The sequence below is a fragment of the Carcharodon carcharias genome, chromosome 2 (genome assembly GCF_017639515.1).
Source record: "Carcharodon carcharias isolate sCarCar2 chromosome 2, sCarCar2.pri, whole genome shotgun sequence".
Classification (NCBI taxonomy): Eukaryota; Metazoa; Chordata; class Chondrichthyes; order Lamniformes; family Lamnidae; genus Carcharodon; species Carcharodon carcharias.
The window spans coordinates 123,962,889-123,979,389 of NC_054468.1; the positions used below are offsets into that span (position 1 = coordinate 123,962,889).

A 16,501-nucleotide genomic window follows, 5' to 3' on the forward strand; every position below is an offset into this window, starting at 1 on the left:
CTAAAATCAAATTAAAATTAAGGTGTTTTTTGGGGGACATTAGGCAAAGTATTTTCATGGCATTATTTGTGGATATGGTAAATTTTGCTGTCAGGTATTTGTTTGAAGAGAATCCAAGTTATAAATTGGTTTTATTGATACACATGCAGCCATCAAATAATAGTCACATACCCTGTTTTGTGTACAGTTAGAGCTAACCCACCTTCTAAAATTAGAAAAAATACATACTGGAGAATTTGGTTACATTTTCAATCATGCTAAGGATGATACTAACCAAGTTTATTTACAGACAAGTCACGCTTAAGAAGTTTTACAGACAAAATAATACATTGTTTATATTTTCCATTTTAAAAACAATTTGGTCTTTTGATCTGAATAAATAAAACACTCTTTCACATAAACACTGGAAGCACACATGCTTACGTATATTGGGGAATGTTCAGCATCCTTTAATAGACTGGAAATAATCTGGTAAATGCCCAGAATTTTAAAAATTCTCTGGATTTACATAAGCCACCCACTAAAAGTTGAATAGCATCAACTTTCCATTTAGGAATTAGATTTATTAAACAAAATCCATTTACATTCTTCTCTGAAGACATGAAATTTCGCCCTTCATGATGTACAGTACAACATAATCAAACACGACATAATCAAACATGATTGATAGTGAACCTCAAAAATTATCAGTGTACACATGATAACTGCTGAAATTGTACAGGGTAACATTCAGTAATCTCAGTTGTGTATAATACCATCTATTGGCCTAGAAGTGAACCTCTTTGTTGCCATGATTACCAGAGCTTACTTTAATTGGGTCCATAATCATCTTCCAGGATTTTCTTTGATTGAGAATAGAAATGATACTTTTTGGAAGATTGTTACATCAGAGGCAGAGTGCAAAATGCTGAGTCTGTGAAATCATTCAGTACGTTCAGTAGGATGAGCAAATAAACTGACCAACAGAATTGATGCATTTTCTTCAACAAATCCTCCTGGGGAAGTCTAGACTCTTTTGGACCCACTATGCTTCTCCCAGATTCGTTAGTGGTGGCAGATTTGGACACACACCTTCACACAGCCTATTAGCATTGTAACATCAATAAGTGTGCAAAATAAGATAACCCTACACATCCAATAGAAACATGCCTCAACTCTCTCAATCATTTTCCTTTTAAGGTTTTTTATACTAACATTTCAATTTAGGATCCTGCAGCCTGCTCCAGATTCTTATCATTTCTTGAGGATTTCTGCTGTGGACTAATATTAAGTTTTTATATGCACAGGTAACATGTCTATCTTTTTGTAGTATATCAAAAGTCCTGAAACCTTTGTGCTTTTCTGGAGCAAGGCCAAGTTTTCTAAGGCACATTCCAGTATACACATCATCAATTGGATAGAGTGCTACTTGATATGACACATTATGGAGTCTCTTTGCCAAGTGTCCAGAGTAGAGAAACCCACCTCCACCAGCATAGGGAGGATACACCCCCTCAAATATGCTCTCTGGAACATAGTATTTCAGTTTCTTCTCTCGATGAGGTCCTGCATTTGTAATAACATCACCAACAAACAGATCTTTGGCTTTATCCTTGTCCAGCGAGTTCAAGTATTCCAGAATCTGTACCGTGTTGACAAAGACATCATCATCTCCTTTAAAAATGTATTGGATATCAGAGCACGATTTACTTACCCACTCCAGAAACAACACTTCTTTCAGAGTTAGATTAAAGAATGTGTCTCTGTAATCCCACAAAAGAATATCTTTGTGCTGATTACTCTCAAACTTTAGCATATCTGAGAGGTTAGGAAAATCATCTGATGGAGATGACTTTCCCAGTAAAAAGATCCTAGCGACTGTCTTATTCCCAGTAGTTTCTTCATTCCCCCATGACTGACGTATGGCCTGCCTTCTATCAAAGTGAGATTCCAGTGATTTTATAGCCAGCAGCAGTACAGGCTTGTTCTGGCATTTGGTTGGTTGGTCAATTATTAATGGATAGCTCCGACATCGCAGGTAGGTTAGAAAATCCTTGAACCGGTCCGGCAAAGAATCAAAATTACTGATCTCATCCTTTAACTGAGAGTTAGGTTCACATGTATACATAGTTGTGAAGTTTAAGTTCTCCATTACAGTTCTGTTGTGTAGAGCAGCAGTAACAGGGTTGTACAACTCGTCCAGTTTGTGCTGCTCTCGATTCCAATACGGTTTAATATGAACCAGTGGCTTCCAAAATACACTGTTAGAAATGATCACATTTTTGCTAGAGTTTCTGTCTTGGTGGCCACTCCGTGAAATCTCTACAACTATATAAATGAAGAAGTTTACCATCATCAAAATTCCCACCAGCTTTGTCCTTTTGCGTCCCACACTCATTTTTCATACCTGTAAGAAAAATTAAACAGAGATGAATCAAATGGAGAGAATCAGAATTACATCCTCTGACCACCAGCCAGACTGTTCCTACATGAACAACAGTCACTGAATTAGATCCAGAATCCAAATGACGAGCTAGCTTCTGTAACTTACAACTTCAAGTTACTGAAGAAAGCTAACCCAGACAGAGTAATTCTGAAAATGTGTTTTAAACACTGGCAGCTGAAAGCTCCAGTTAAAATCTCCATAATTCTAAGATTATAGTTCCATTCTAAGTTGATATTTCAATATTCCATGCCACTTACCAATCACTAAGATTTCCACCAGATTTCTGATCTAATTTTACATTTAAAATCAAACCTTAAGACAACACAGTGAATCCTGCAATTCTGCACTGAGTATAGAGACATGTTATCCCTGCTGACAAGAATGAGGTGGAACGATGCTGCTCCAACACAACTCCTCACCAACACTTCAGCAGAGACATTATTGAAAAGAAAAATGAACCATAAAAATTAAAATAAAAACAATGATATTCCCAACAGCAGCAAAATAAACAGAACTATAATAAACCACAATAAGAAAGAAAGGGCTTCCAGTCCAAATCCCATTCCCCCCAGCCTAGGGCTGCTCTTTGTTGCTGGTTCCAGAGGTACAGTAGTATTTTACTGAAACAATTTGGACAGACGTCGCACACTCTTACAATGGCAACAGTAATGCCATTCAGTACACCTTCAATTTGGGGTTCTCACAATAAATCACATGTAAAAGTGCCCACTCACCAACCAGGACAAAGCTACACCTCAGAGCAAGCCCATCCCTGCCCACCTCCAGAGTAAGCCCATCCCTGCCCCCCCAGAGCGAGCCCGCCCCTGACCCCCGAGAGCAAGCCCCTCCCTGAAACCCCAGAGCGAGCCCGTCCCAGGCCCCCCCGAGTGAGCCCGCCCCGTAACTCACAGCGAGTCTGCCCTGTAACTCAGAGCGAGCTCCCCCAGTAACTCAGAGTGAGCAAGTACACGAAGAGGGTAGATTTCCAAGCATACCATTTTAAATTATACAAGGTAATATTCCAATTTAAACAGTGTTGAAATGCTGTCTACCAAGGACAGATAACTGGTCAGGCTGACAGTGACTTTTTACTGGAACAATTTTAAAATTATTGATAGTCTCCTCTCCACCGCCTCTAAGAAATAGGTATTGTACTTTATAAGTGTTTCTGTGGGCTTTTGGTAAACAAACCATTAACTGTTGCTATGTGAAGAGTTGTTTGCATTGGTTAGGTTTGGTGTAAATAAAGGATGTCACGTGATGATTAGGAATAACATGTTGTATGAAACTAGGCATTATAGCAACAAAGGCTAATAAGTTAAAACAATTCAGAATGATTAAATAGAAATCAGAACAATTTAAAATGGTTGAGTCTGTGGAATGTAGTTTATCAATACGATACAGGAAAAGGATGAATGAATAGGCTGTTTGCATATTTTTGACTATTGCTAAACCCTATCAAAGGTGTTACCAAAGGACAATTTAGACTCCAAATCATCAGCATGCCTTAGACTTTCACTGTAGTTCAGCTATTGATTGTGTATCAATGGTCTGCCAATGCAACTATGAAAGGAGTTTAATTATACTGATCATTATGAATGGTGCAAGTCAATTGCTTTTATCAAATATGGGAGGAGAAATCCTGAATACCGTAATGAGAGAGGGATAAAAGGGCTCTCTGAAAATGTCCAGCACACAGAGTTGGGTTCACAGAGGAAAGAGAGAAATTAAAAGAAACAGAAGAAAGGAGTCAAACCAGACCAGAACTAGCACTAACCTGTGTCTGAGCTACTCCAGAGAGCAAAGGCTGTGTGTGACTCATAAACTATCGCCTGGTTGTTTAGTATTGCTTTCTTATTTTATAAATCCTTTCTAATTTGTTATACCAAAACTACTGTCTGCCAAATTTTTGTCTTGCCAAGAACACAAATGAAGGCTCAAATAATTTATGGAACCTTCAACATTCACCTCTTTTCAACCAATTTTCTCCTCTCTGCTCCTTAGCTGTTAGCTTACATTTAGCATATAATTCCACAGACACCTTCCACGCTTGGGTACCACACCTAAGCAGTTAATCTGATGTGCGAATGAAGATAATATTGACAAGCCACTTAATCACCGAGTGTGTGTGGGGGTGAGGTCAGGCAAGGGGTGGGGTGGGCAAGCAGTAGACAGAGGGTCGGGTGAGTGGGGTCAAGAGATTGGGAGGGGGTAAGGGGGAACAGGAGGGAATGGGTGTGAGCAGACAGGGAGAGGGAGTGAGAGTGGACAGCAAGAGGGAGTGAGAGTGGGAGGAATGATGGGCAGGGGTGGGGGGGGTATCATCAGAACTGAAACAAACCTTATCCTCCCCATATATCAGCTCAGATCCAGCAGGGCTCCCAGGACAGGAATCCAAATAATTTGCTGTTGTGGTCAATTTTATTCTTCCCAATTTTAAAGGCCAATGGTAAAATTGCAACTGAGATCAGCTAAGCACTCAGAGGATGAGAATTACGCCCAGGAGTGCCCTAGTTTTCTGGCTCAGTTATTCCCTGTACAACATTTACATGCATTCTAAAAGGGTTACAACATGGAATATCTCTTGGCTTAAAAATAAACTTTAAAAATATTCACGCTGCTGTAATTGAAGAGATCGATAAAAAGCAATCTACCAAAAAAAGCAACCCAACAAAAAGAATGCTTTACAAAAGACAAGAAAATCAAAGCAACAACAAAAGTATAATGGACCCGATGCTTAAGCCACATCAGTGATAGGGGGGAAAACCGTATAAACACCTTCTGTGGGTTATAAATGCGAAGATAAATGTGTAGTCAAGAATAAGGAAAATTAAAAGTGTAATTTATCTGAAAGACTGTGTCCAGGGCGCCCAGAACATTCGCAGTGGAAATGAAGCTTACAGTGTCCACAGCTCTCGACATATGGAGACCCAATATTCAGGAAATCTGCAAATTTGTAACATTACCTCTGATAAATTGTCTTTGCAATGAATGAAGGTTTCAGCCACATTGCTCAAGGTAGTTCCACCCGGAAGTAAATGATGAAAAAGATGTCTAATACCACAACCGCACCAGATTCTTGGGGAATCTCCACAGGATTTCCAAAGAAATGGACCAGTGTTCAACACAAAAGACAAAGCCTTCTCCTTTTGGCCTCAATCTGTCAAAGTTTCATACAGAAAAACGTGTAAAATATGTAACTACGCACAGTCCAGATACAAGGCTCACAACAAATCTCTTTTCGCTTCCCTTTCTTCCCCAAAAATGGGAGGGGCAGAGGCATCACCAGAACACCTACAGGAGTCCTGCTTGCAGTCAACACATAAGTATGTGATTTTCCTCCATATGCTGGATATTATATCCTGTGCACTGTTTTCCAACAATTTCCTGCATCTGAAACAAACCAAACAACAACTTGTATTTATATAGCACCTTTAACTTAATGAAACATCCCAAGACACTTCACAGGAACGATTATAAAAGTGTGGCTAGAAGTCACCGTGTGCGGGATTTGATGGAAGAGTGAGGAAAAGAAATCTAACAGGGACATCACAGGAAAGCCAAAATCCGATTGATTGGCGAGTAATTGTAAATAGCTAGAAAATTAGAAAAGCGTAAAATTATACATTTTTAAAAATAACCCTCAATTAGCTGCCTTATAAGTGATAAGGTTTGTGAGAGTGACTTAAGTTTAAATTGGTAAAATAAGAGGTTGGTGATAGAGGCATTAATTTAAAAAATGAAAAATAAATAATAAATACACAAGAATAACAAATGCAAAGGGAACAACAATTTATACCGCATGAGAAGAGAATGATGATTGGCTGGCAAGTAGACTCCGATTGGTAGAGGCATTGCCAAGGAGAATACACCAGTTGATGGTGACTGACAATTAACTGCCAAGTATTGTTAGAAATTTACACCAGACAGCTTGACTCTGATTGTCAAAACAGTGCTCTGAGGAATGAACCAGTGAATGGCTGTCACTTGTTTTGTTTAGCTAAAACAGATGCAATGTGTATACGTGTTCTTTCTGTCTGCAAACAACAGGACCCTGTGTATTAATATATGTAGCTTCCAATACATGCAAATGCACCACAATGTGGGCCTGACTGACAATCTTAAATTGATTGTCAGTGTAATTCTTAGCACACTGAGGATTATTCAGCAAATGTTGTCCAATTGTGAAATCACATCTAATCTGTTTTGAGTTTTGCAAGCATGGGTTGGTTGGGTACAGTCTGTACCTTGCACATTGCAAACAGCGGAAGGGACATGCATTTTGATATGATCAGCCAGCGTTTGGGACGTATGGTCTATATACCTAGTACTACACTGGCATAAAATAGGCAGAACGTCTTTTTGGCCTGACAGCAGCATCCTGTTTGTGGAGAATACCACTCGTGTTGCTTCTGCACAGTAACAGCATGAAACAGCTGGCTTCACTGTTGTTCAAACTTTTAAGATACTTGTCCTTCCAGGGTAATCTGAATCAGACTTGGCACTTTTCAGGGCCGAAAGGGACAGCCTAAGGCCTGTTCATGAGTTTGCGTGATATACAGCGCGAAATAATCTGATTAAGGTAGCCATTATCCTGCAGGATGTCTTTGATGCGCTCTATTTCAGCATCAAGCTTGCAGGATGAGCAAATGGCTTGGGACCTATTTACAAGGTTGCCAATAAGGCCAATCTTATAGCACATGGAACTTTAAGAGTCCCAACACGTGTATTGATCAGTGAAGGCAGGCTTACGGTAGACCGCAGTAGAGAACCTCCTGGCAGATTTCTCAACTAGTACGCCAATTTATTACTATTAATATAATTTATGATATTGTTTAAATGGAAAAAGATTGTAGGACTCAGTGGTACAGAGGGATCTGGGTGTCATGGGACATGAATCACAAATAGTATGCAGGTGTAGCAAATGATTGGGAAGGCAAATGGAATGTTGGTGTTTAATTGAAGGGGAATGAATTTTAAAATTTGGGAAGTTTTGCTACAGTTGGTGAGGCCACATCTAGAGTGCTTTGTATAGTTTTAGTCTCCTTTAGAAAGGATGTAATTAGCAGTTCAGAGAAGGTTCAATTGACTGACTCTTGGGACGGGGGAGGGCGGTTATCTTATGAGGAAATGTTGAACAGGCTGGGCCTACATCCATTGGAGTTTGGAAGAATGAGAGTCGATCTTATTGAAACATATAAGATCTTGAGGGGACTTGACAGGGTGGATGCTGAAAGGATGTTTCCCCGTGTGGGAGAGACTAGAATTAGGTGACACAGTTTAAAAATAAGAAGTCTCTCATTTAAGATGGAGATGAGGAGAATTTTTTTTCTCTGAGGGTTGTTTAGTCTGTGGAATTCTCTCCCTCAGACAACGGTGCAGGCAGGTCATTGAATATTTATAAGGCTAAGATAGATTCTTGACTAACAAGGGTAAAGGGGGACAGGCAGGAAATTGGAGCTGAGGCCACAATCAAATCAGCCATGATCTTATCAAATGGCAGAGCAGACATGAGGGGCGAAATGGCCTACTCCTGCTCCTAATTTGTGTGCTCGTATGTTAAGTATGACACAGAGCCACATAAGGAAGTGTCCAAAATCTTGGTCAAAGAAGAAAGTTTTAAGTGGTGTCTCAAAGGAAGAAAGCAAGGTAGAGAGTCAGAGAGGAGCAGATGGGAATTCCAGAGCTTGGGGCCTAGGCAACTGAAAGCACAGCCACCAATAGTGGAGCAATTCTGATTGGGAATGCACAAAAGGCCAGGATTAGAGGAATGAAGATTTTCTCGGAGGGTTTTGGTGTTGGAGGAGATTAGAGATAAGAAATAGAGATTTGAAAACAAAGATGAAAATTTTAAAATCAAGATATTGCTTGACTGGAAGCCAATGTAGGTCAGCAAGCATAGGGGTGATAGGGTAGAGGGCTTGCTGTCAGTTAAAACACAGGCAGTTTACGGGGGGTAGAATGAGGGTGGAACCCTGAAATTGTATGAAAAACTCACATTTAATTGATGAAGAAAATTGAATAAATAATCATCAGTGCAAAATCCAGATTTGTGTCCTATTGCCTTAATGGGAAGACAATTCTAGATTTAATGCAATCTCACTCTGGGCACATTTAATACAAGGTAAACAATAAATGGCATTAATTTTCAGCCAATGAAGTACTGACATCTTAATTCCTAGCTAATTGTTTTTAAAAATGTCTCCAATTTCACAGTAACTTCAATAAAGTCAACAATCAATAGCATTACAGATTAAAAACAAATTTAAAGATGTCAGCTTTTATTACACTATTGAATGTAAGACACATTTGCAAATATTTGTCATATTTCAACATCAATTTGGCACCAAATGGAGGCTGGAAAATCCCTCATGTCGACTTCACGCCAAGTCATCCAAAACTGTCCAGTAAATGTTAACATTTTAAGTTGCAAATAAAAGTTTGTCAAATATCTGTTTTGCCAAATAACATACCTCAAGTCTCTGAGTGAGAAGCATTGAAAGGAAGTATAGAAAACTAAATCATGATAAAATTGCATGAAACAGGAAACAGAAGCAGGAATTCAAAACTAGAGCAGCAAATGTATCAGACACGAAATGCAGCTTCTTACAGGTAATTATATTTCTACAATTTGCACAAAGAAGTAAGGCTTTTTTAAATGTTACCAAGGTAAAAATGCCTACCAAAATAAAATATTTTTAAAATGGGAGGGTTCAAAATAGTCCCAAAAAAATATGGGCAAGCTCAGTTCTTGATTTTATTCTTTATTCCCTATATACTTGCTCTCCAGTGTAGGGAAGCATATCAAGGAAGAGGACAGAGGAGATTACCGGTACAAGGAGGATGAGCATTCTAATCTCAAATTCTCTGCTCCCATGTGCTCAGATTCTCTTAATATCCCACAGTGAGGTTTACTGCAAAAGTATACAACGCTGAAGTCACTTGACTTATGCAAAGTTTTTTTTTAAGAAAGCTAAGTTTACTTTGAAGACACTGCACAATATTGGGAGAGCAACTATTAAACTTGCTTTAAATAGTAACTCCAGAAAAAGTGTGGAATGGCACAAGTAAGAGGCTGGGTGGAATGTCTTGATGCATACAGCGAAACTGAAATTTAATTCTGTGATATACTGGAAAGACATTATAGTTCATATATTATACATTATAGTTCCCTGGGGAGGCGATGGCAGAGTGGTATTGACAAAGTAATCCAGAGACCCAGGGTAATGGTCTGGGGACCCGGGTTTGAATCCCGTTGGAATTGGAATTTGAATTCAACAAAAATCTGGAATTAAAAGTCCATTGATGGCCATTGTCGGTTGTTGTAAATGTGGTTCACTCTTAAATGCCCTTTGAAATGGCTTAGCAAGCAGAAGGAATGTAAGGAATGAAACCAGATAGATCACCCGGCATCAACCTAGGCACCGGAAACGACAATGGCAATCGCAGCTCTGTTGACCCTGCAAGACCTCCTTACTAACATCTGGGGGCTAGTGCCAAAATTGTGAGAGCTGTCTCACAGGCTAGTCATCCTCATGGAATCATACCTTATAGACTCCATCGTCATCTCTGGGTATGTCCTGTCCCATCGACGGGTACAGTGGTATACAGTTGGGAAGGAGTTGCCCTGGGAGTCCTCAAAATCGACTCCGGGCCCCACTGAACTCTCATGGCATCAGGTCAAACATGGGCATCTCCTGCTGATTACTGCGTACCACCCTCCCTCAGCTAATGAATCCATGTTGACCATCACTTGGAGGAAGCACTGAGGGTGGCAAGGGCGCAGAATGTACTCTGGGTGGGGGACTTCAATGTCCATCACCAAGAGAGGCTCGGGAGCACCACTACTGACCGAGCTAGCCGAGTCCTAAATGACATAGCTGCTGAACTGGGTCTGCGGCAGGTGCATCTGTCCATAACAGTATTGATAGGAGTGACCACCGCATAGTCATTGTGGAGACTAAGTCCCACCTTCACACTGAGGATACCCTCCACCGTGCTGTGTGGTGCTACCACCTTGCTAAATGGGACAGATTTCAAACAGATCCAGCAACTCAAGACTGGGCATCCATGAGGCCCTGTGGGCCATCAGCAGTAGCAGGATTGTACTCAAACACAATCTGTAACCTCATGGCCTGGCATATCCCCCACTCTACCACTACCATCAAGCCAATGGATCAACCCTGGTTCAATGAAGAGTGCAGGAGGGCATGCCAGGAGCAGCACCAGGCATACCTAAAAATGAGGTGTCAACCTGGAGAAGCTATAACACAGGACTACTTGCGTGCCAAACAGCATAAGCAGCAAGTGATAGACAGAGCTAAGCGATCCCACAACCAATGGATCAAATCTATTCTCTGGAGTCCTGCCACATCCAGTTGTGAATGGTGGTGGACAATTAAACAACTCACTGGAGGAAGCTCCACAAATATCCCCATCCTCAATGATGGAGGAGCCCAGCACTGCAGTGCAAAAGATAAGGCTGAAGCATTCGCAACAACCTTCAGCCAGAAGTGCTGAGCAGATGACCCATCTCGGCCTCCTCCGGAGGTCCCCAGCCTCACAGATGCCAGTCTTAAGCCAATTCGATTCACTCCATGTGATTTCAAGAAACGGCTGAAAGCACTGGATACAGCAAAGGTTATGGGCCCTGACAACATTCTGGCAATAGTATTGAAGGCTCCAGAACTTGCTAGCCAAGCTGTTCCAGTACAGCTACAACACCGGCATCTACCCGGCTATGTGGAAAATTGCCAGGTATGTCCTGTACACAAAAAGCAGGACAAATCCAACCCTGCCAATTACTGCCCCATCAGTAAAGTAATGGAAGGGGTCATCAACAGTGCTATCAAGCGGAACTTTCTTACCAATATCCCACTCACTGATGCCCAGTTTGGGTTCCGCCAGGGTCACTCAGCTCCTGGCCTCGTTACAGCCTTGATTCAAACATGGACAAAAGAAATTAACTCCTGAGGTGAGGGGACATGAAGGCAGCATTTGACTCCATGTGGCATCAAAAAGCCCACGCAAAACTGGAGTCAATGGGAATCGGGGGAAAACACTGGTTGGTTGGAGTCATACCTAGCACAAAGTAAGATGGTTGTGGTTGTTGGAGGTCAGCCATCTCAGCTCCAGGAAATCACTGCAGGACTTCCTCAGGGTAGTGTTCTTGGCCCAACCATCTTCAGCTGCTTCATCAATGACCTTCTTTCCATCATAAGATCAGAAGTGGGGATGTTTGCTGATGATTGCACAATGTTCAGCGCCATTCACTACTCCTCAGATACTGAAGCAGTCTACGTCCAAATGCAGCAAGACCTGGACAATATCCAGGCTAGGGCTGACAAGTGTTAAATAACATTCGTGCCACACAAGTGTCATGCAATGTCTATCTCCAACAAGAGAAAATCCAACCATCACCCCTTAATGTTCAATGGCATTACCATCACTGAATCCCCCACTATCAACATACTGGGGGCTTACCATTGACCAGAACTGAACTGGACTAGCCATATAAATAATGCGGCTACAAGAGCAGGTCAGAGGCTAGGAATCATGCAACGAGTAACTTGCCTCCTGACTCCCCAAAGCCTATCCACCATCTACATGTCACAAGTCAGGAGTGTGATGGATACCCCCCACTTACCTGGATGGGTGCAGGTCCTACAACGTTCAAGAAGCTGGACATTGTCCAGGGCAAAGCAGCCCACTTGATTGGCACCACATTCACTCCCTCCACCACCGACGCACAGTAGCAGCAGTGTGTACCATCTACAAGATGCGCTGCAGGAATTTACCAAGGCTCCTTTGAGAGCACCTTCCAAACCCACAACCACTACCACCTAGAAGGACAAGGGCAGCAGACAGATAGGAACACCACCACCTGGAAGTTCCCCTCCAAGTCACTCACCATCCTGACTTGGAAATATATCGCCATTCCTTCACTGTCACTGGGTCAAAATCGTGGAACTCCTTTCCTAACAGCACTGTGGGTGTACCTACACCACATGGACTGCAGCGGTTCAAGAAGGAAGCTCACCATCTCAAGGGCAACTAGGCATGGGCAATAAATGCTGACCCAGCCAGCGAAGCCCACATACCATGAACAAATTTTTTTAAAAACCCACAGGAGGAAGCATCTTTTTCACGTCCACCTTCTCGAGACCATTCAGGATCTTGTCACCCCTCACTCTTCTAAATGTCATTGGAAAGAGGCCTAGTCTGTCCAACCTTTTCTCATAAGAGAACCTGCTCATTCTAGTTATCAATCTAGTAAACATCCTCTAAACCACCTCCAACACATTTACATCCTTCCTTAAATGAGACTGAAATTGCCCACAGTATGTGAGATCTGGTCTCACCAATGCCCTGTATAACTGAAACATAATATCCTTACTTTTATGTTCAATCCCTCTTGTAATGAAGGATAACATTCCTTTAGCCTTCTTGATTACATGCTGTACCTACATACTAACTTTTTGTGACTCGTACTAGAACATCTAAATCCCTCTGCACCTCAAAATTCTGCAGTCGCTCTCCATTTAAGCAATTCTCTGCTTTTTTATTCTTCTTGCCAAAGTGAACAACTTAAATATTTTCCTACATCATGCTCTATCTGCCAGATTTTGCCCACTCACTCAACCTATCTATTTCCATCTGCAACCTTCTTATGACCTCTTCAAAGCAAACTTTCCTCCCTATCTTTGTGTCATCTGCATATTTAGCTACCATGCCTTCCCTCCCCTCGTCTAAGCCATTGATGTAAATTGCAAAAAGTTGAAGTCCCAGCACAGACCCCTGCAGGACTCCATTCGTCACATCCTGCCAATCCAGAAAAAGACCCATTTATGTATAATCTGTTTTCTTCCAGCTAGCCAATCTTCTACCCATGCCAACATGTTGCAAACAACACAATGAGCTTTTATTTTCCACAATAACCTTTGATGTGGCACCTTATCAAATGCCTTCTGGAAATCCAGGATGTCTACAGCCTCCTTTTTATCCACGGTGCATGTTATTCCTGCAAAGAGCTCCAATAAATTGGTTAAACATGATTTCTCTTTCACTCTTCCCGATTACCTTGAGTTTTTTTTTAAAGTGCCCACCTATAGCCTCCTTAATGATCGATTCTAACACCTTCCCTATGACAGACGTCAAGCTAACTGGCCTATATTTTTCTGCCTCCCTTCTTGAATAGAGGGGCTATATTTGCTACTTTCCAATCCGATGGAACATTTCCAGAATCAAGTGAATTTTGGAAAATTAATACCAACGCATCTACTACCTCATTAACCACCCCTTTTAAGACTCTAGGATGAAGTCCATCAGGACTTGTCAGCCCGCAGTTCCTACAGTTTGCTCAGTACCGCTTCCCTAGTGATTGTAACTTCACCAATTTCCTCCCTTCCACCTCCTGACTAATAGCTATTGCTAGAATGTTTTTTGTATCCTCTATAGTGAAGGCAGGAGCAAAATATTTGTTCATTTCATCCGCCATTTCTTTATTATCTATTAACTCCCCATTCTCATTCTCTGGAGGGCAAACACTCAATAAACTTTTTTCCTTTTTAAATACTTGTAGAAACTCTTGCGAGCTAGCTTCCTACCATACACTAATTTCTTTCTTTTTTTTTATTAATTCACGGGATGTGGGCTTCGCTGGCTGGGTCAGCATTTATTGCCCATCCCTAGTTGCCCTTGAGAAGGTGGTGGTGAATTGGTGAATTCCTGCAGTGCATCTTGTAGATAGTGCACACTGCTGCGACTATGCATTGGTGATGGAGGGAGTGAATGTTTGTGGATGTGGTGCTGATCAAATGGACTGCTTTGTCCTGGACGGTGTCCAGCTTCTTCAGTGTTGTGTAGGCTGCACTCATCCAGGCAAATTCCATCACACTCCTGACTTGTGCTTTGTAGATGGTGGACAGGCTTTGAGGAGTCAGGAGGTGAGTTACTCATCGCACAATTCCTAGCCTCTGACCTGCTCTTGTAACCACTGTATTTATATGGATAGTCCAGTTCAATTTCTGGTCAACAGTAACCCCCAGGATGTTGATAGTGGGGGATTCAGTGATGGTAATGCCATTGAACATCAAGGAGTGATGGTTGGATTCTCTCTTGTTGGAGATGGTCATTGCCTGACACTTGTGTGGCGCGAATGTTACTTGCCACTTGTCAGCCCAAGCCTGGATATTGTCCAGGTCTTGCTGCATTTGGACAAGTTCTGATTAATCTTTTAGTCAATCTCTGCTGTTCTTTACATTCTGACCAATCAGCTGACCTGCTATTCATCCTTGCCCAGTTATATGCTTTTTCCTTTAGTTTGATGCTTTCCCTAATTTTAGCTAACCACGGATGGTGGTCCACCCCTTAGAATTTTTCTTTATAGTGGGAATATACTTATTCTGTGTATTTTGAAATATCCCCTTAAATGTCTACCACTCCTTCTCTATTGAACTATCCCTAGCCTTGTATCTCTGTTCACTTCAGCTAGCTCAGCTTCCACGCCCACATTGTTGCCCTTATTTAAATTTAAAATACTAGTCTTAGACCTACTCTTCTCCCTTTCAAATTGGATATAAAATTCCATCATATTGTGGTTGCTGCTACCTAGGGGTGCCTTTACTCTGAGGTCATTAATTAATCCTGTCACATTACACAACACCAAGTCTAATATAACATGCTCTCTGGTTGGTTCCAGAATGTGCTGTTCTAAGAAGCTATCTCAAAAGCATTCTATGAACTCCTCATCCAGGCTACCACTGCCAATCTGATTTTTTCAGCTTATGTGTAGATTAAACCATGATTATTGCCAACCCTTTCTCACATAAGCACCAAATATTTCTTCTCGTATACTTTGCCCTACATTGTGGTTACTGCTAGGGGGCCCGTAGACCACCCCCACTAGTGACTTCTCTCCCCTACTATTCCTTATCTCCACCCTAACCCAATTCAACATCCTGATCTCCTGAACCAAGGTCATCTCTAACTATTGCACAAATGCCAACTTAATTAACAGTGCTACCCCTCCACCTTTACCTAGCTTCCTGTTTTTCTTGAATGTCATATACCCCTCAATATTCAAGATCCAATCCTTGACATCCTGCAGCCACATCTCCATGATGGCTATCAAGTCATATTTACTTACTCAATGTGCGCGATCAATTAATTTACTTTGTTATGAATGCTACACGCAATCAGATACAGAGCCTTTAGTTTTGTCTTTTTGTTACACTCAATCTTGACTGTTGGTGTATTCTTAGATTTTCTTCCGCCCACTGTCCCTTCCTGCCATTCTCTCACCTTTATTTTTCATATTACAATTTTGCTCTCCTGTCTTGACTCCATCCCTTGATTTGTTACATCTACCAAAAGCTTGATCCCTCACCCCACCAACCTTGGTTTAGTTTAAAGCCCTCTCTACGTCGCTAGAATATTGGCCCTCGCACGGTTCAGGTGTAGACTGTCCCAACAGTACCACCCCCACTTTCCCCAGTACCCCACAAACTGGAACCCACTTCCCCCCACACAGACTTTGAGCCACGCATTAATTTCCCTAATCTTATTTGCTTTATGCCAATTTGCATGCGGCTCAGGTAATAATCCAGAGATTATCTTTGAGGTTCTGCTTCTTAATTCGGTGCTTCTCTCTTCATATTGAATATGCTGAACCTCCTTCGTTGTCCTGCCTATGTCGTTGATACCTACATGTACCATGGCAACTGGATCCTCCCCTTCCCACTGTAGGTTCCTCTCCAGTCCTGAGCAAATATCCCGAACTTTGGTACTGGGCAGACAACACAGCCGTCTGGACTCTCACTCATTGCTACAGAGAGCAGTGTCAATCCCCCTCACTATACTGTCCCCTACTACCACTACATTCTTTTTTGCTCCCACCCACTTGAACGGCTTCCTGTACCATGATGCCATGGCCAGTCTGCTCATCAATCCTGCAGTCCTTACTTTCATCCACACAGATAGCAAGCACCTCGTACCTGTTTGACATTTGCAAAGACTGACACTCCTACACAATTTTTGCTCAGTCCCTTTACCTGCCTCATCACGGTTACATCCTCC

The 16,501-nt window shown here is 41.7% G+C and overlaps 1 protein-coding gene across 2 annotated transcripts in view; it reads right to left on the minus strand.

Moving 5' to 3' along the window:
- Positions 1 to 240: 240 nt before the first annotated feature.
- b3gnt2b (UDP-GlcNAc:betaGal beta-1,3-N-acetylglucosaminyltransferase 2b) overlaps positions 241 to 16,501 on the minus strand; it is a 59,325-nt gene continuing 43,064 nt past the window's right edge. The window contains exons 2-3 of one of the 2 annotated variants that reach the window (XM_041182713.1): positions 5,392 to 5,818; positions 241 to 2,386 (exon numbers count right to left, since the gene is read on the minus strand). In XM_041182713.1, the coding sequence (XP_041038647.1) occupies positions 1,190 to 2,377 (1,188 nt within the window). In that variant the 5' untranslated portion in view covers positions 2,378 to 2,386; positions 5,392 to 5,818 and the 3' untranslated portion in view covers positions 241 to 1,189. The remainder of the gene's footprint in view (positions 2,387 to 5,391; positions 5,819 to 16,501) is intronic. The other variant, XM_041182714.1, reaches the window with a different exon arrangement.